The sequence below is a fragment of the Stomoxys calcitrans genome, chromosome 1 (genome assembly GCF_963082655.1).
Source record: "Stomoxys calcitrans chromosome 1, idStoCalc2.1, whole genome shotgun sequence".
NCBI lineage: Eukaryota > Metazoa > Arthropoda > Insecta > Diptera > Muscidae > Stomoxys > Stomoxys calcitrans.
The window spans coordinates 123,532,862-123,553,715 of NC_081552.1; the positions used below are offsets into that span (position 1 = coordinate 123,532,862).

Here is a 20,854-nt window from a genome sequence, read left to right on the forward strand (position 1 = left end):
TAGAGGCTCAAGAAGTCAAGACCCAAGATCGGTTTATATGGCAGCTATATCAGGTTATGGACCGATTTGAACCATACTTGGCACAGTTGTTAGATATAATAACAAAACACGTCGTGCAAAATTTCATTTCAATCGGATAAGAATTGCGCACTCTAGATGCTCAAGAAGTCAAGACCCAAGATCGGTTTATATGGCAGCTATATCAGGTTATGGACCGATTTGAACCATACTTGGCACAGTTGTTGGATATAATAACAAAACACGTCGTGCAAAATTTCATTTCAATCGGATAAGAATTGCGCACTCTAGAGGCTCAAGAAGTCAAGACGCAAGATCGGTTTATATGGCAGCTATATCAGGTTATGAACCGATTTGAACCATACTTGGCACAGTTGTTGGATATCATAACAAAACACGTCGTGCAAAATTTCATTCCAATCCGATAAGAATCTAGAGGCTCAAGAAGTCAAGACCCAAGATCGGTTTACATGGCAGCTATATCAAAACATGGACCGATATGGCCCATTTACAATACCAACCGACCTACACTAATAAGAAGTATTTGTGCAAAATTTCAAGCGGCTAGCTTTACTCCTTCGGAAGTTAGCGTGCTTTCGACAGACAGACGGACGGACGGACGGACGGACGGACAGACGGACGGACATGGCTATATCGACATAAAATTTCACGACGATCAAGAATATATATACTTTATGGGGTCTCAGACGAATATTTCGAGTAGTTACAAACAGAATGACGAAATTAGTATACCCCCCATCTTATGGTGGAGGGTATAAAAATCCAATTTACGGCAAAAAGAAAATAAATAAAAGAAAAAAGAAAGATACACATATTGGAACCTAAGACTGCCAAATCTGGGGTTGAAACCCCATATTCATGCATTACGCGATATTACGCGGGGGGCGCCCCACCACAAAACCTACCAAATATACACCAATCACTACAATATGGGACTCAAATGAAAGGTATTTAAGATTAGAAAACGTATCTGATATCCAATTGTCGGACCAAGTGTTTGGGGGACCACACCAACCCCCTAAAACACCCCTAAATCGGACATATTTAGCGACCATCCCTAAATCGGACATATTTAGCACTATGGTACTCAAATGAAAGCAATTTGCGAGTAAAATATGAATCCAATATCCAAATTTGGGACAAAGCTTCTGGGGGTCCACCCCTTTCCCAAAACACCCCCCAAACAGGACTTATTTACTGACCATGGCAATATGGGGCTCAAATAAAAGATATTTGAGTGTAGAATACGAATATGATATCCAGATGTAGGACCAAGTGTTTGGAGAGCCGCCCATCCCCGAGAACATACCCCAAAGAAGACAAACTTACGACCATAGCAATATGGGACTCAAATGAAAGGTCTTTGGAAGTAAAGCACGAATCTGAAATCAATGTTCGGGAAAAGGGGGCCAACACACCCCCATAACACCACCCAAATAGGAATTATTTGCTGACCATTGCAATATGAGGCTCAAATAAGAGATATTTTAGAGAAGAAGATGAATCTGATATATATTTTTAAAGCCATGTCACTGAGAGGCCGCCCCATCCCCCAAAACACCCCCCAAACCGGTCATGTTTGCTGACTATGGAAAAGTGGAGCTCAAATGAGGGGTATTTCGGAGTAGATCATGAATCTGACATTAACATTCGGGACCAACTGTCTAGGGGATATCCCAACAACATAATAACCCCCAAGTAGGGCGTATTTGCTCAACAAGACAATTTGGGTCTTCAAGACAGTGGAGCTCGATATTCATAGTTTTCACGGCCCATACCCCAAACCGAACATATGTGCTGGCTTTTTTAGTAAGGGGTTTAAGTGTATGGTATTTGAGATAAGAAAACGAATTTGAGGCCAATGGCAATATGGGGTTCAAATATATAAGAATAGGGCACAAACAGCAATTTTATACTGATCATTGCAATATGGGGCTCAAATAAAGGTATTTGGGGATAGAATACAAATTTGATATCCAACTGTAGGACCATGTATTTTAGGCTTCACCCCTTCCCCAAAACACCACCAAAGGATAAAAATTTTTCTACCATGCCAATATGTGGCTCAAATGAAAGGTATTTGAGATTAGAAAACGAATTTGGTAACCAATCTTGGGGACATGTGTTTGGGGGACGCCTCATCCTGTAAACTCCAGTCAAACCCAATTTCAATACGGTGTTTAAAACAATGGTATTTGAGAGAAGAGCACGATGCTGATATTTTTTCAGGGCCAAGTGTCCCGGTGACCACCTCAGCCCCGAAAACACACCTACATCAGGCATCATGAGAATATAGTGCTGAGATAAAGTATTTTAAGTATCGTAGGACAATAAAGATCATATGAGATTCAGATAAAGGCACTTATATTGTTAAACTGTTTGTCAAGCGATATACTTTTTTCGCAGCATGGTATAAAAAGCTCTTTAATCGTCGAAAATAAATATTCCAAGGAAAATTTTGTTCCATATAAAGTAAAAGAAGGCGCAGCGGAGCGGGCCTGGTCCAGCTAGTTTATTTATATTTACAAGCACCACCAACCAGTCTATACGCGAAGTTCAAATTTATTTTATACCCTCCACCATAGGATAGGGGTATACTTATTTCGTCATTCTGCTTGTAACCCCTCGAAATATTCGTCTAAGACCCCATAAAGTATATATATTCTTGATAGTCATGACATTTTAAGTCGATCTAGCCATGTCCGTCCGTCCGTCTGTCTGTCAAATCGGCATGAGGTGTCTGCTAAAGCACCTCATGCAAAATTTCTGTCAAATCGGATAAGAGTTCTGCCCTCCAGTGTCTCAAGAAATCAAGATCCATGATCGGCTTATAGGGCAGCTATATCAAAACAAGGGCCCATATGACCCATTTACAATTCCAACCGACCTACACTAATAAAAAGTATTTGTGCAAAATTTCAAGCGGCAAGCTTTACTGCTTCGAAAGTTAGCGTGCTTTCGACAGACAGACGGACGGACGGACGGACACGACTTCCAACAACTATGCTAAGTATGGTTGAAATTTGTCCATAACCATAGTTGCCATATAAACCTATCTGGGGTCTTGACTTCTTAAGCGTCTATAGGGCGCAATTCCTATCCGATTTGGCTGAAATTTTGCATGAAGTGTTAAATTATGTCCATAACCTGATATAGCTGCCTTATAAACCGATCTTGAATCTTGAGCCTCCAGAGGGCGTAATTATTATTGCGCAATCAATTCTTAACCGATTTGGCTGAAATTTTGTATGAGGTGTTTTGTTATGACTTCTAACAACTGTGTTAAATATGGTTCAATTCGATCCATAAAATAGCTGCCATATAAACCGATCTGGGATCTTGACTTCTTCAGCCTCCGGGGGGCGTAATTATTATCTCTTCTCCCATGACATTCAACATACTTGTCAAATATGGTCCGAATCGGTCTGTAGCCGGATACAGCTCCCATATAAACCGATCTCTCTATTTTACTTCTTGAGCACCTAAAGGGCGCAACTTTTACTCGAATTGGCTGAAATTTTACACAGTGACTTCTACTTCTACTATGGTCTCCACCATTCAAATTAATTATGGTCCGAATCGGACCATAACTTGATATAGCTCCAATATTACATCAATTGTTTTCTTTTATCCTTTGTTTGTCCAAGAAGAGATATCGGGAAAAAATTCGACAAATGCGATCTATGGTGGAGGATATATAAGAGTCGAACTTTGCACGTTTTTTCTTGTTCTATTTACATTTTATCTATTTTTCTCATTTATTTATATTCACAAGCGCCACCAACCAGTCTATGTGCGAAATTCAAATTCTATTTCTATATATATCAAACAACAATATGATTCGACTTTGTCTGACGTCCGACATGTCTGCACATAGTCGGATGAAACATACGACTATTCCAATCAAATCCGGAAAGAAATCGCTTCGACAAGACTGAGGAAATTTAAGAACGAAATCGTATCGATTTTTGTGCGGTATGTCGGTGGAATGTTTTGTTTGGTTCATTTTTATTTTTGCATGGCAACATTTCGTTACCACGTACGTGAAATATACACAAGTGGTGGATATATAACATATTTCTCTCAGCCGTGTCGTTCCGACAACATGACAACAACTTCTCCCGTTTATAGTTACGTTGTCGCTAAGATATCGGAGCCGACATCTGTCCGACATTCGGATGAATCATCGAACGACACGGCTGTGGGAAATGTGATATATTTACCTCCATATCGTACCGATATTGGGGCAAAATTTCAGAGAAATTCGGATATGAAATTTTTCGTCATACCGAATTGGGACAGATTTCTTGGTAAATGTCTTACAAAATGCGGCCGATTTTGCCGACGAATCGATCCGATTTCTTAACGAATGTCTAACAACTGATCAAACAAATCAAAAATTCCAAGATAACAGTTAAAGGCATAAATAAAAACAAAATATCTTCCTCCACCACATGTGTACATTCCACATACGTGGTAACGAAATGTTGCTTTGCAAAAATAACAAGTAAAAAGGCGTTAAGTTCGGCCGGGCCGAACTTTGGATACCCACCACCTCGGCTATATATGTAAACCACCTTTCGTCAAAATCCGGTGCAAAACTCATAACTTATGTCCCATAGCAGAAATATGTGGAGGGGCTTAACTTAACTCTTTGTCCCAAATTTCGGCGACATCGGACAATAAATGCGTGTTTTATGGGCCTAAGACCCCAAATCGGAGGATCGGTCTATATGGCAGCTATATCTAAATCTTGACCGATCTGAGCCAAATTCACAGAGGACGTCAGAGGGCCCAAGACAACGCACTGTCTCAAATTTCAGCAAAATCGGATAATAAATGTAGCTTTTATGGGCATATAACCCTAAATCGGAGGATCGGTCTATATGGCAGCTATATCCAAATCTGAAACGATCTGAGCCAAATTGACGAAGGATGTCGAAGGGCTTAACGCAACTCACTCGGTCTATATGGCAGCTATATCTAAATCTTGACCGATCTGAGCCAAATTCACAGAGGACGTCAGAGGGCCCAAGACAACGCACTGTCTCAAATTTCAGCAAAATCTGATAATAAATGTGGCTTTTATGGGCCTAAGACCCTAAATCGGAGGATCGGTCTATATGGCAGCTATATCCAAATCTAGACCGATCTGAGCCATCTGACGGAGGATGTCGAAGGGCCTAACATAACTCACTGTTCTAAATGTGGCTTTTATGGGCCTAAGACCCTAAATCGGAGGATCGGTCTATATGGCAGCTATATCCAAATCTAGACCGATCTGAGTCATCTGACGGAGGATGTCGAAGGGCCTAACATAACTCACTGTTCTAAATTTCAGCAAAATCGGATAATAAATGTGGCTTTTATGGGCCTAAGACCCTAAATCGGCCGATCGGTCTATATGGGGGCTATATCAAGATATAGTCCGATAAAGCCCATCTTCGAACTTAGCCTGCTAATGGACAAAAAAAGAATCTGTGCAAAGTTTCAGCTCAATATCTCAATTTTTAAAGGCTGTAGCGTGATTTCAACAGACAGACGGACAGACGGACGGACATGTCTAGATCGTCTTAGATTTTTACGCTGATCAAGAATATATATACTTTATAGGGTCGGAAATGGATATTTCTATGTGTTGCAAACGGAATGACAAAATGAATATACCCCCATCCTTCGGTGGTGGGTATAAAAATGAACCAAACAAAACATTCCTCCGACACGCCGTACAGAAATCGTTACGATTTCGTTCTTAAATGTCGGAACAGAAAAAAATAAATTTCCTCAGACTTGTCGAACCGATTTCTTTCCGGATTTGGTTAGAATTGTCGTATATTTCGTCTGACTATGTGCAGAAATGTCGGACGTCAGACAACGTCGGATCATATTGTTAGCTGGGTGGGTATATAGTCTAAAGAAAAAGCATACGCAGTTCACTTGGTATTACAAGCCAAGATCTAGCGTTTCAGAAAATTAGGGTAAGGGGGAGGGTCCGCGGCTGAACCGATTTTCTTGAAATTTTCACAGATGGTGCATAATGACCCCGTGGTGAAAATAGGGTACTACATTTATTGACATCTGAAGGGGAGGAGGACCCTCCCCCTTACCTTAATTTTCAGAAATGCCAGATCTCGGAGATGGGTGGTGCGATTTAAGCGAAATTTTGTGTGCTCTCATATAGTACCCTAAAAACAAAAATTTGGTATCCAAATTTTGGATGGGGTACCTAGGGGGGCTGCCCCACCCTAAAACCTACCAAACATATATTTAGGCCAATCACGACAATATGGGACTCAAATGAAAGGTATTTAGGATACGAAAACGTATCTGATATCCAATTGTCGGACCAAGTGCTAGGGGGTCACCCCTTCCCCAAAACACCCACCAACCTGGACTTATTTATTGACCATGGGAATATGGGGCCTAAATAAAAGGTAATTAAATGTAGAATACGAATCTGATATTCAAATATGGGACCAAGTGTTTTGGGGGGCCGCCTCTCACCAAAAACATCCCCTAAAGGGGATACATTTACGACCATAGCAATATGGGGCTCAAATGAAAAGTCTTATGGAGTAAAGCTCTGGGGCCACCCCACCCCTACAATACCACCCAAATAGTAAGCGTTTGCTGACTATTGCAATATGAGGCTCAACTAACAGGGTTTTTAAAGTGGAACACGAATCCGATATATATTTTCAAGGTCAACTCACTGAGTGGCAGCATATCCCCCAAAACACCACCCAAGCCGGTCATGTTTGCCGACTATGGAAATATGGGGCTCAAATTAAAGGTATATGGAAGTAGACCACGTATCTGATATCAACATTAAGGACCAACTGTCTAGGGGACATCCCACCGCCATAACAATCCCAAGTAGAACATATTTGCTCACCAAGACAATTTGGGTCATAAAGATAGTGGAACTAAGTATTTATAGTTTTTAGGGCCAATACCCCAAACCGGGCATATTTGCTATCTTTTGCAAAAAGGAGTTTAAATGAGATTAGAAAACGAATTTGATATCCAATTTTGAGGGCAATGGCAAATGGCATGGGGTTCAAATAAATGATATGTGGATATATGAGAATAGAGCACGTTGCTGATATATTTTCCGGGCTTAGTGTTTGGGGGACCGACCAATCCTCAAAACACCCCTAAATCGGCATATTTACCGACCATGTCAATGTGGAGCTTAAATGAAAGGTATTGGGCGGTAGACCAAGAATTGGTACCTATTTTCGGGACCAATTTTCTGGGGGTTTGCCCCTTTCGCAATATGGGGCTCAAATAAATGTATTTGGGAGTAGAATACGAATTTGATGTCCAAATGTAGGACCATGTATTTAGGGGATCACCCTTTTCCCAAAACACCACCAAAGGGAAAACATTTTTCGACTATGCCAATATGTGGCTCAAATGAAAGGTATTTGAGATTAGAAAACGAATTTGATAACACGTTTTGGGGCCATGTGTTTGCGGGGCGCCTCATCATGTAAACACCTCTTAAGCCAATGGCAATATGGGGTTTAAATAAATCGTATTTGAGAGAAGAGCATGATGCTGATATTTTTTCAGGGCCAAGTATCTGGAGGACCACCTCTCCCCCGAAAACATCACTAAATCAGACATCATGAGAATATCGACAACAACGTTTTCAGCAAATTTCGGTCCATCGGTTGTTAAGTATTGATGTTGTATAACTTTTAAGGAATATATCAAACACTATATAAACCGGAACAATATACAAATCAGAACCGATTTCATGAAATTGACTATATATCTTCTCTTGAATCAACTGAGACAAATTTACTATATAATGTCAAATGTATTCGATTGGCCGCCACCAAGTCCAAATCTGTACATAATTTGAGTTTCACTCAAGCGAAAATGGTGTACTTTACTGACAAGGGCGTGAGAAGACAGAATGGCGAAATTGAAGCTTTACTATAAAATATCCCAATTTATTTTAATAAAATCTACTCCAAACGATAGCCAAAAATCACTCCCACTCTTTTAAGCTTTATTTTCTATTAATTTGATCATACATTTTGTTATATTTTATTTTTATACCCTCCACCATAAGATGGGGGGTATACTAATTTCGTCATTCTGATTGTAACTACTCGAAATATTCGTCTGAGACCCCATAAAGTATATATATTCTTGATCGTCGTGAAATTTTATGTCGATCTAGCCATGTCCGTCCGTCTGTCCGTCCGTCTGTCCGTCCGTCCGTCCGTCCGTCCGTCCGTCCGTCCGTCCGTCCGTCCGTCTGTCTGTCGAAAGCACGCTAACTTCCGAAGGAGTAAAGCTAGCCGCTTGAAATCTTGCACAAATACTTCTTATTAGTGTAGGTCGGTTGGTATTGTAAATGGGCCATATCGGTCCATGTTTTGATATAGCTGCCATATAAACCGATCTTGGGTCTTGACTTCTTGAGCCTCTAGAGTGCGCAATTCTTATCCGATTGGAATGAAATTTTGCACGACGTGTTATGATATCCAACAACTGTGCCGAGTATGGTTCAAATCGGTCAATAACCTTATATAGCTGTCATACAAACCGATCTTGGGTCTTGACTTCTTGAGCCTCTAGAGTGCGCAATTTTTATCCGATTGGAATGAAATTTTGCACGACGTATTTTGTTATAATATACAACAACTGTGTCAAGTATGGTTCAAATCGGTTCATAACCTGATATAGCTGCCATATAAACCGATCTGGGGTCTTGACTTCTTGAGCCTCTAGAGGGCGCAATTCTTATCCAATTTGAATGAATTTTGGCACGTAGTATTTTGTTGTGATATCCAACAACTGTGTTAAATATGGTTCAAATCGGTTCATAACCTGATATAGCTGTCATATAAACAGATCTGGGGACTTGACTTCTTGAGCTTTTAGAGGGCGCAATTCCTATCCGATTTGGCTGAAATTTCGCAAGACTTTTTTATTGTTACTTTCAACAACTATGTCAAATAAAGTACAAGTCCGTTCACAACCTAATTTAGCTGCCATATAAACCGATCTGGGATCTTGACTTCTTGAGCCTCTAGAGATCGCAATTATTATCTGATTTGCCTGAAATTTTGTACGACGTATTCTCTCATGACCATTAACATACGTGTTTATTATGGTTTGAATCGGTCTATAGCCCGATACAGCTGCCATATAAATCGATCTCTTTATTTTACTTCTTGAGCCCACAAAGAGCGCAATTCTTATTCGAATTGGCTGACATTTTACACAGGTCTCCGGACCATATATTGATATCGCTCTAATAGCAGAGCAAATATTTTCTTATATCCTTTTTTGCCTAAGAAGAGATGCCGGGAAAAGAACTCGACAAATGCGATCCATGGTGGAGGGTATATAAGATTCGGCCCGGCCGAACTTGTTATTTATATTAACATATTATTCGAAAAGTTTTAAATTAGACCGTTTAATGCTACTTTTAGTCATATAATGAAATTAAAATTTTATTTTAAACAAGTAAAAGCGTGCTAACTTCGGCCGGCCGAATCTTATATACACTCCATGGATCGCATTTGTCGAGTTCTATGCGCGGTAACTCTTTTAAGGCAAACAAAGAATATTAAATAAGAACTATATCAAGTTATGGTCCGATTTGGACCATAAATGAATACTGAACATTGTAGAAGTCATTGTGTAATATTTCAGTTCATTCGGATAAGAATTGCGCTTTGTAGGGGCTCAAAAAGCAAAATCGGGAGATCGGTTTAAATGGGAGCTGTATCAAGCTATTGATGGATTTAGACCATATTAGACGTATTGAAGGTCATGAGAGAAGCCGTTGTAAAAAATTTCTGCCAAATCGGATGAGAATTGCGCCCTTTAGAATCTCAAGAAGTCAAGATCCCAGATCAGTTTATATAGCAGCTATATCAGGTTATGTTCCGATTTGCGGCATACTTAGAACAGTTATTGGAAGTCATAATAAAACACCTCATGCAAAAAAACACCTCATCCCAACCGACATACACTAATAGAAAATATTTGTGCAAAGTTTCAAGCGGCTAGCTTTACTCCTTTGAAAGTTCGACAGACAGACGGACGGACGAACAAGGCTAGATCGACTTAAAATGAAATGACGATCAAGAATATATATACTTTATGGGGTCTCAGTATACACCCATCCTATGGTGGAGGGTATAAAAATTTCTGTAAGCCTAACTCTTCCAAACTTAATTTGTCAAAATACATATGCCGATTACTGTATATATAAATCTGAACCGATTTACTTCAAATTTATTTTTTTTTCTACATATTCGCCGAATTTCATAAGGATCAGCCTGCCCACTACGCGGAGTGCAACAATGCGACACCTCTTTGGGGAGAAGTTTTTATATATGTCCAAAAATTTTGGGAATTATTATTGAGAATGTTCGGTTAACCGAACAGCCTTGATATGCGTTAATTATTATTAATGTTGCATTTTTCCAAACAAAACAAATGTGCTTTAACAAAATATAAAAACATTTTTATTAACAAAACTTGCAATTTATACTTATATATATATATATTTGAATTTTGTTTGTGTTCCTGATCATTGAATGAACTTTACAAACGTGGACTAAATACACTCAGCGAATGGTACTCGCTTACAAACTATTCAAATAAAATGCAACAACCTGACTGCTAATTTAAGGGCACACTAAATGAGGTAGTGTTATGTTCTCAGAAAAGTATTTACATGTTCAAACATTTTGCTCCAATTGCGACAACTTTTTAGTATTTTTTTTTTTTATTGAAAGGAGCTTTCTTAAAGTTTAAATTAGAATTATACAGGATATTGACTAACAAATAGATGAAAGTGACAGCAAGAATACGGTTAAAATTTCAGTTGTTTTGCAGGTTGCACTACCATTTTTAGTGTACCTGGCTACACTGACTTTTGTGGCTCAATACTAATGCTTATACTAATGTAGCTAATAGTTGCTTTGATTAAGTTGCTCCATTCCTCGCGAAACGGACAATAAGGAAGTTTCAACAATTAGATCATTAACTAAAATCGGCAGAAAATGTCGGCATTAGAGGGACGGAAAACGCAGATTCCTGCTCCACGTACCATTTATTAACGTCCCCAACTATACTTGTCAGTGACTGTGTAGCTTCCTTCACCTGCATATTAGCATTTTCAAAGTCGAAAATGGTATGGTCTGCTGTATCGAAGTCTATGCTCGTTTCAAATGTTGTGTGTAAAGATCTCTTGTGTTGGGAATGCTCTGGTTGTAAGGTGGACAAGATCGTACTGAACTCGCCGGGTCGTTTACCCGAGACATATAAAGTAATGACGCTCATATCATCTGCAGGCGGCCCTTCTTTGTGCTTTCGTTTGTGTTTCTTGCCAGCCCTTCGGGGCTTTGTTTTCTCGGGGGAAGTGTCAATAATGACATCTGAATTTATAACTCCATTTGATTCTGTTGCATCATCACGAATCGAATTGGAGCCAAACTGTTCGTTTATTAATTGTTGTGGAATGTGAGCATCATTTATATTGATATTGTTCTCCGGCTTAGTTGGCTCATTTATGTGTTGGAATAACAGCTGTTGCAGCAATAAACTATTTACCATTGGAAGCTGCGATTGGGCAGAAGGAGTAGACACAATGGTGTCTGTAATAAACTCAGTGGCAGTAATTGTCTCGGCTGTGGTATCATAAATTGTTGTCAGGATTTTCTTTCCTTGAAATGTTATTGGTAATACAGTCGATTTCCCCTCGAAAAGGGTTGTTACGTAGGTGGAAGTTCGTGTGACGTATTCAACTGTGGTCTGGGAAGAAGTTGGGCTGACCAGACCATACAGGAGGTTGCTGGGAAATCCTGCATTACCCAATAGTAATTGTGAAAGCAGTATATTGGCTAGTGGAGTATCTGCCTGCAGTTGAGGTTGAATTGTGGATACTACTTGGTCAACAGAGTAGGCGGTTGATGGTAACACTAAAGAAAATGAAGTTTTTCTTCCTCTTATGCTCGTAGGTGTGAATGTTATGGTCGTAGTGGGAATTTCACGCAGTATGTAATGTATAACTTCAGTGGCCCCATTTGAATTGATTGACGAGCTCTCAGTGGTTAGAGCCAATGTAGTCTGACCATTGGTGCCGAGGGTCTTTGTATACTGTTGGGGTCCCAAGACCTCTGTACTGGTTCTTGCAGTCACAATAAGTTTTAATTCCGTTGACTTACCATTAATTATAGGTAGGTATGTTTCCCCCGGTATTACGTGAGTAGCGGTTATATATCCACTTCTATCTAATTCCATTACATCATTACTACTTTCATGTGTATTGCGATTTCGGTTTCGGACTTCAGTCTCTCTAAATGTGCCGCCACGAGAACGTCCTGCTGGGGAAGATCTACTTCTGTGAGGGATCATATTTCTAGAAGATGTAGCCTCATTATTATTTGCGTGGTTATTTAATCTTCGTTTTCCGGATAGCAGCTGCGAAGACGGTGTAGAAGAGGGTCTTTTGCTTTTTATTCCACTACTAGCTTGAGGTTTGCGGAAGGGCGGTCGTTTTGCTGTAGTGACACTTCTCTCTGTGGTTGCAGGGAATTCTTTTTCGCGTAAAGTAAATTTAGATCTAGAACTGGCATTAGCTGAAACATGTGAAGGCCTTATGACTCTCTTATTTGAACCATTTGAATTGTTTGCTGCAGCCTCAGGCTTTTTTGTTCTTGTTCTAAAATTGCCCGTTTGAGGTGGTGGGGCCTTGGTAGTTTCCTCAACTCGTCGCGGCTCTTCACGAGTTTCGGGAAGAGGTCGTGGTCTTCTAAACCTACTTTTAGAGTTCGTACTTCTTCTCCTCCTTCTATGGTTAGTATCGGTGAAGTTGTCGATAGTACTATACTTAGTATACTCTATTAAACTATTGCTTGGATCATCTGCAAATAAAAAAAGGAAAGGGAAAAGAATATTTTGTGGATAAGTATTTTCTTTCGCAAGATACTTTGAACTCATATTTTTTTGAGTTTACACTTTACAAAATAGTATTCCTTTGGCAAAACTGCAGCAATTATTATTTATAAAACTATTCGAAACCTTTCCACATTATAGGACGTACATTATATCTAGGGAAAAAGAACGATATTTAAATCGCATCGAAACATTCAGTTATAGGCTACTAGTTGGTCATGGTCCGCTGTGCCTTCTCTCACTCTCTTATTTTATATGAGCCCTATACTGGCACGGTCAGGAGAAAAGTCCCGTTTGGGGTGCTGGTACGGTCTTTTAGATGTTTTTATGGGGTTGAGGTGGACCCCATGTGTCAGATTCCTTCTCTTGTCTCAAATACCATTCAGTTGAGCCTAATATTGTCATTATTGATTTAAATTATCATTTAGCGGGCTTTGAAGGTGGGGCGGCCGCCCTAGACACCTTAAATAAATATACCAAACAAAATTTCGCTTAAATCACCCACCCATATCCGAAGTCTGGCTTTTTTGAAAATAGAGTAAGGGGAGGATCCACCCATTAAAGTTTGGATGTTGGATCTACTTCATTCTCTTGATTTTGGTGGTGGATTGGAATAGCCTAACCCTTTGCCTCGAAAGTGGATATCAGATTCATTCTCTACTCTCAAAAGCCACATTTGAGTTATATATTGCTACAGTCGGTATATGGTTTAGTCGGTGTGGTTTAGGGGGAGTTTCTGAAGTGATACGTCCCTGATGGCCATAAAACAGATATCAGATTTGAGTCCCTTTTATCATTAATGCACAAATATGTGCCGTTTTAGAGGTATGTAGGGTGGGGCGGCCACTCACGCACTTAGACCTGAAAAAATATGAGCATCGTGATCTACTCTCAAATTTCTTTTGTTTGAGCCCCAATTGCCATTGGTTTAGGTGTAGTTTATGGGGTGAGACGATCCCTGAATACTTGGCATCAAAATTTGATATCAAATTCGTATTCTACTATCAAATACCTTATATTTATTGCCATTGTAGGCAAACATGGCCGGTTTGAAGAAAGATTAGGATGTGTACCGTGAAATAATATCAGCATTGTGCTGAAGCACGATTTTGTTTGAGACCTATATAGTCAAATTTGAAGGTGGCTATCAAGATATTCAGGGCTTTGGGTCTCGTTCAGATGCACACTGACTAATTTTGTTTTGTTTTGATTGTCTACATAAAAATCATATTTCAAAGCTACCACTTGGTATAGCACATTTTTAAAGATCCACTAGTCCTCCTGTGTGTATCCCAATTTGAGGGTTAAAAGTGTACTCACCTACCAACGACCTTATATTGCTGTCCTATTCTATCCAGATCTGCCTTAATTTTTTGTTTTTAAATTATTGTTTTGGGTTGGATGGGGAGGAGAGGGGGATTGCCACAGACACGTCCTTTCATTTAAATACAACATATTCTCGGTCATCCTCCATGCCAGTTTGGTGTTGTTTTTATTGGGAAGAGAGGGTCGGTCCCGCCTAAGACCCAAAAGACAATTTATTTCAGTCCTTCAATGTCGATATCTATATGTCCGGCTGACGACAGGACGTCAGCGCGACCCAGATAGTTAAATCGTTATATCAACATTAGATCCGAACTATAATGTCATAGACCATTCCTTCACTTACTTACTTTAATTGGCTATGACAGAACATTTGTTCCACTAGTCGAACGTAGAATAGCGTTCCAAGCGCCTCGATCTTCTGCGCTCAATCTAAAATCTCTGACACCAAGTTTCAATTTGTCTCCCACCACTTGATGTTTCCATCAGGCTTTTGGTGCTCCAGGTTTGCGTGTTTTCCTTCAAAAGACTTCTTTGCTGGAGCTTCTTCATCCATTCTGACAACATGAACTAGCCAACGCAGCCGTTGTATTTTGATGCGTGTAACTATGCTTTCGTCGTCATACTGCGTACTGTTCATATGACGCCTATATTCTTCATTAACGCAAATTGTTCCATATATTTTACGAAGATTCTTTCTCTCAAATACTTCAAGCACTGCCTCAGCTGCTTTCACAAGTACCCATGCCTCAGAACCATATAACAACACGGATAGTATCAGTGTTTTGTATAGTGTTATCTTCGTCTGTCGAGAGGTGGCCTTGTTTCTAAACTGCTTACTTAGTCCAAAGTAGCATCTGTTTGCCAGTATTATTCTTCCCTTTATCTCAAAATTGGTGTCATTTGTTTCGGTTACGTCGGTGCCGAGGTAAATAAAGTTACTGACTATCTCAAGGTTGTGGTTCCCAACTTTCTCCATTTTCTTTATCTGCTCGGTTGTACGTCGGCTTATCTCCATTTACAACCAGACCCATTTTCACTGACTCTCTTTCGATTCTTTCAAAGGCTGCAGTTACTACTTCCGGTGACCTACTTATGTTGTCAATGTCGTCGGCAAAGGCGAGTAACATGTGTTCTCTTGTGATTAGTGTGTCATATCTTTTCACATCTGCATCTCGTATAATCTTCTCCAGCAGCACGTTAAAGAGATCACACGATGGGTCTACTTGTCTGAAACCTCGCTTGGTTTTGAATGGTTCGGAGAGATTGTTTCCTATTCTTACTGAGGAACGCGTTTAAGCAAGTGTCATCCTGAGTCTTATTAATTTTACAGGAATACAAACTCAGACATGGCTTAAAATACCTTTGAACGTATAGGGCTATCGAAAGCGGTTTTGTAGTCAACAAAGAAATGGTAGGTGTTGATTTGTCCATCTCGAGTCTTTTCCAGGATTTGGCGCAGTGTGAATATCTGGTCCAGGGTGGATTTACCAGGTCTAAAGCCGCATTGATAGCGCCCAATTATCTCATTGACTTTAGGTTTTAATCTTTTACATAGTACGCTCGAGAGTATCTTGTATGCGATGGGGAGGAGACTTATTCCTCTGTAGTTGGCACATTCCGTCTTATCTCCTTTCTTGTGTACGGGACATTATATGCTGAGGTTCCAATCATCGGCTATGCGTTTTCTAGCCAGATTGCGAGACAATGCATACGCCTTATCAGCGTGTTGCCTCCGGTCTTAAATAGTTAAGCGGGTAAACCGTCGGCTCTTGCTGTCTTGTTCTTCTTCAGTCTGATCACTGCTACTTAGACCTCATTGTGCCTAGGAGGTAAACGTTCATACCATCATCAGGTTCTGCGGTATCCTCTTCGACGCTAGTAGTTGGATTAAAAGTTCTTTCTATATCCTCAGCACGCCATGTGTGTCAGTTACAAGATTTCCTTTTTTGTCTCTATAGGAGGATGTGCCTGTACCAAAGCCATAGGTTTGATGTTTAATTGTTTCGTATAATTTCCGGTAGATCTGGAGCAAAATGTTTTAGTCTCCGACTAACCACAAATCCACAGCCAAATTCATGCCTCGTGTTATCGCAGTTATGGTATAGTTCGTCACCGTTTGGTGTTGTAGTGACGCCATTCCCAGTCCATCGCATTTCCTATAAGGCGGTAATATCTGCCTTGTACTTCTTTAATACATCCGCCAGCGGGTATACTGCACCTTCTCTATAAAAAGTGCATACATTCCAGGTGCATGGTCCTTTTTTCGTTTGCGTGGGTCGTCTACGTTGGGGGGTCCCTTTTTATTATTCCTTTGTTTTTCATAGATTTACGCGGGCGGGTTACTGACCCAGCGCCACAACCCCATTGGTTTTGTGGGATTGCACATGTATCCCTCGTTGTGCCGAGCCGCTTGCTCCAAGATCCGACGCTTGCCTTCAGCCGCCCCTAACCTGGGAACAGACGCTGATGATGGCCATTGGTTGTTTGAAGGCGCCAATAACTCCCCTTGTCATCTCGAGTATCATTGGTATTCAGTATTTAAACAAGAGCCAGTGCCACCTGAATCCTCACTGAGACTCTCCTCTCGAAAATCGCCGACCGCCCGCGGCCGCATTTGCAGCTATTCCGCATAAAAACGGAGCTTTCCACCATCCGCAATTCCAACCTGTGGACGCTTGTGGAATATTGGAAGATTCCCGTGGTAACGATGGACACCACATAAGTCGGAAATCAAAGTTCCATAGGTTACTTAACATCAAAATTTTATACCAACTTCGTGTTTGTGGGGTACCACGAGGTGGTATACAAAATTTCACTAAAATCGGTGCACGCATCTCCGAGATCTGAATTTTTTGAAAATTGTGGTAAGAGGGAGGGTCCACCCCCCCTTTGGATATCAAACAAAATAAGTACCCTGTTTTCACCAGAACCCTAAAATCTAAAATCTGTGAAAATTTCATGAAAATATCTCTTATTTAAACCCCAATAAGTAAAAGTCCTATGTGGTGGATTCCCACAGACTTGATCTCAAAAGTGAAAATCAATTTCGTGGTCTACTACCAGAGACCTTTCTATACTACCATGGTCGGTAAATATATCCGATCTGAGGGGTATTTTGGGGGTTGGGTGACCCAAAAGCACTTAGTCCCACAATTGGATATCAGATTCGCTTTCTACTCTCAAATACGTCCAAGCATGGTGAACCAGCTCAAACCACTTCAAAGGCTGATATCCACCAAAAGAAGGTTATGCTGTCTGTTTGGTGGGATTGGAAGGGTGTGGTATATTTTGAGCTGCTTCCAAAGAACCAAACGATTAATTCGGATGTTTACTGTCAACAATTGGACAAATTGAATACAGAATTGGTCAACCGTAAAGGTGTCATATTCCACCAGGACAACGCTAGACCGCACACATCTTTGGTCACTCGCCAAAAACTGAGTGAGCTTGGCTGGGAACTTTTGATGCATCCACCATATAGCCCTGACCTTGCCCCATCAGACTACCATTTATTTCGATCTTTGCAGAACTCCTTAAATGGTAAAACGTTCGGCAATGATGAGGCTATAAAATCGCACTTGGTTCAGTTTTTTGCAGATAAAGGCCAGAAGTTCTATGAGCGTGGAATACTAAATTTGCCAGGAAGATGGCAAAAGGTTATCGAACAAAATGGCAATTATATATTTGATTAAAGTTCATTCTAAGTTTTATTAAAAATGCATTTAATTTTTTTAAAAAAAATCCGCAATTACTTTTTGGGCAACCCAATAAATACTGTATGATCAATTTTGGCCACTCTGCCTTCTTTCTGTTCATGTTGGCTTCCCCCAATCAGCGCCATTTAGTGGCTGTTTTCAATTGGATCAACTAAATCTATTTGAAAACAACCTGTAGATGGCGCTAAGTAAAATGTTAGTGCTACTACTCGCTTGAAGTGGCTTAACGTCTATAACATTGACCAACCTATTTTGATACCAAATTATTATTTTTAGGTTACTGTGGTTACTCCGAGTTCTGGTGTTTTTTAAGAAAGGAAATTGTAGAGATTTTTCACACATGGTAATGGTACTGAATTAGTCAACAGAAAGTTCATTTCATATCTGAAAAAATATGGAATTATTCGTCACCTAATCGTACCATTCACGCCGCAGCAGAATGGCATAGCAGAACGATTCAATCGAACGTTAGTTGAGATGGTAAGATGCATGCTTATCGGAACAAATCTCGATGAAAGTCTATAGGCAGAAAATATATATACAGTGCCATATCTTCGAAGTCGTTCACCTACTAAGGCGTTGACGAACAATACACCATACGAAGATTTTGGTGGTATCAAACCAAAGATATCACGTCTGAAAGTATTTGGATCAAAAGCCATTGCACTGAATAAAAGCCAAATAATGCAATTTGCCAATAGAGCTAAGGAATATACTACGGTAGGATACTCGAATCTTCAGAAGCATATTGGTTGTTCGACAAGGAAAAACGAGTCGTTTATTACATTGAAAAATAGGTGAAAAGAAAATATCTCGATTCCTTCAATATTGGTTTTGTTAGCAATGAACAAGAATTTTATGAGATTTTAAATCCTGAATCGGAGATGACATCCCAAAGAGGTCAAGGTCGACTACGAGGACAAAAACACGCTAAATAGGGTATATGCCTGTGATTTCCAGATTCCAGAGACTGTTACAGAAGCGTTATGTAGTAAATATGCAAATGAGTGGTGGTATGCAATCAATTTGAATATGCGTCATTCATAGCAAACTAGCTGACCCGGGCCCGCTCCGCTGCGCCTTCTTTTACTTTATATGGAACAAAAGTTTCCTTGGAATATTTATATTCGACAATTAAAAATCTTTTAGTGAAATACCGTGCAACGAAAATAGTATATCGCTGGACTAAAAGTTTAACAATATAAGAGCCTTTATCTGAATCCCATATGGTCTTTATTGGTCTACAAATTTAAGTTTGGATATAAGGTGTACTCCATTCTTAAAATACTTCATTTCAGCCCGTCTACTCACGATTTCTAATTGAGTGGTGTTTTCGGGGGAGAGGTGGTACTTGGCCCTGAAAAAATATCAGCATCGTGCTCTTCTCTCAAATACCAATTATTTAAACCCCATATTGCCATTGGCTAAAGAGGAGTTTATAGGATGAGGCGTCCCCCAAACACATGGCTCTAAAATAGGTTATCAAATTCGTTTTTTAATCTTAAAAACCTTTTATTTGAGCCACATATAAACACATAGTCTAAATTTGGTTATCAAATACGTATTATACTCCCAAATACCTTTATTTAAGCCCCATATTGCGATGGTCACTAAAAAATTGCTGTTTATGGGGTATTTTGGGAAAGGGGTAGACACCCAGAAAATTGGTCCCGAAAATGGGTATCAATTCTTGATCTACCCCCCAATTCCTTTCATTTAAGCCTCATATTGACATGGTCGGTAAATATGCCCGATTTAGGAGTGTTTTGGGGATTGCGGTGGTCCCCCCAAACACTAAGCCCGGAAAATATATCAGCAACGTGCTCTATTCTCATATATCTATGTATCATTTATTTGAACCCCATATTGCCATTGCCCTCAATATTGGATATCAAATTCGTTTTCTAATCTCATTTAAACTCCTTATTGCAAAAGTCAGCAAATATGTCCGGTTTGAGGTATTGGCCCTAAAAACTATGAATATTTAGTTCCACTGTCTTGAAGACCCAAATTGTCTTGGTGAGCAAATACGTCCTATTTGGGGGTTGTTATGGTGGTGGGACGCCCCCTAGACAGTTGGCCCCTAATGTTGATATCAGATACGTGGTCTACTCCCAAATACCTTTAATTTGAGCCCCATATTTCCATAGTCGGCAAACATGACCAGCTTGGGGGGTGTTTTGTAGGATGGGCGGTCACTCAGTGAGTTGGCCTTGAAAATATATATCGGATTCGTGTTCCACTTTAAAAACCCTCTTATTGAGTTTTTGGTGAGAGATGGCCCCCCAAACACTTGGTCCCATATTTGGATATCAGATTCGTATTCTACATGCAAATACCTTTTATTTAAGCCCAATATTCCCATTGTCACTAAATAAGTCCTGTTTGGGGTTTGTTTTGGGAAAGGGGTGGATCCCCAGAAACGTGATCCCACTCTTGGATTTCAGATCCGTATTCTACTCGCAAAAATTTGTTTACCTTTCATTTGAGTCCCATAGTGCCATGGTCGATTAATTTGTCCAATTTAGTGGTATTTTGGGGCTTGGGTGGTCCCCCTAGTTTGGTCCGACAATTGGATATCAGATACGTTTTCTTATCCTAAATACCTTTCATTTGAGTCCCATATTGTCGTTATTGGTCTAAATATATGTTTGGTAGGTTTTAGAGTGGGGCAGCCCCCTAGGTACCCCATCCGAAATTTGGATACGAAATTTTTGTTTTTAGGGTACTATATGAGACCACACAAAATTTCGATTAAATCGCACCACCCATCTCCGAGACCTGGCGTTTCTGAAAATTAGGTCCGGTTAGATATCAAAAAATGTAGTACCCTATTT

General features: G+C 40.0%; 1 protein-coding gene across 2 annotated transcripts in view; it reads right to left on the minus strand.

Annotated features, from left to right (window-relative positions):
• Positions 1-10,518: 10,518 nt before the first annotated feature.
• The window catches only part of LOC106093825 (uncharacterized), an 80,570-nt gene continuing 70,234 nt past the window's right edge, over positions 10,519-20,854 (minus strand). For both annotated transcript variants that reach the window (XM_059360140.1, XM_059360139.1), the window contains exon 3: positions 10,519-12,944. In XM_059360140.1, coding sequence (XP_059216123.1) covers positions 11,062-12,944 — 1,883 coding nt within the window. In that variant the 3' untranslated portion in view covers positions 10,519-11,061. The remainder of the gene's footprint in view (positions 12,945-20,854) is intronic.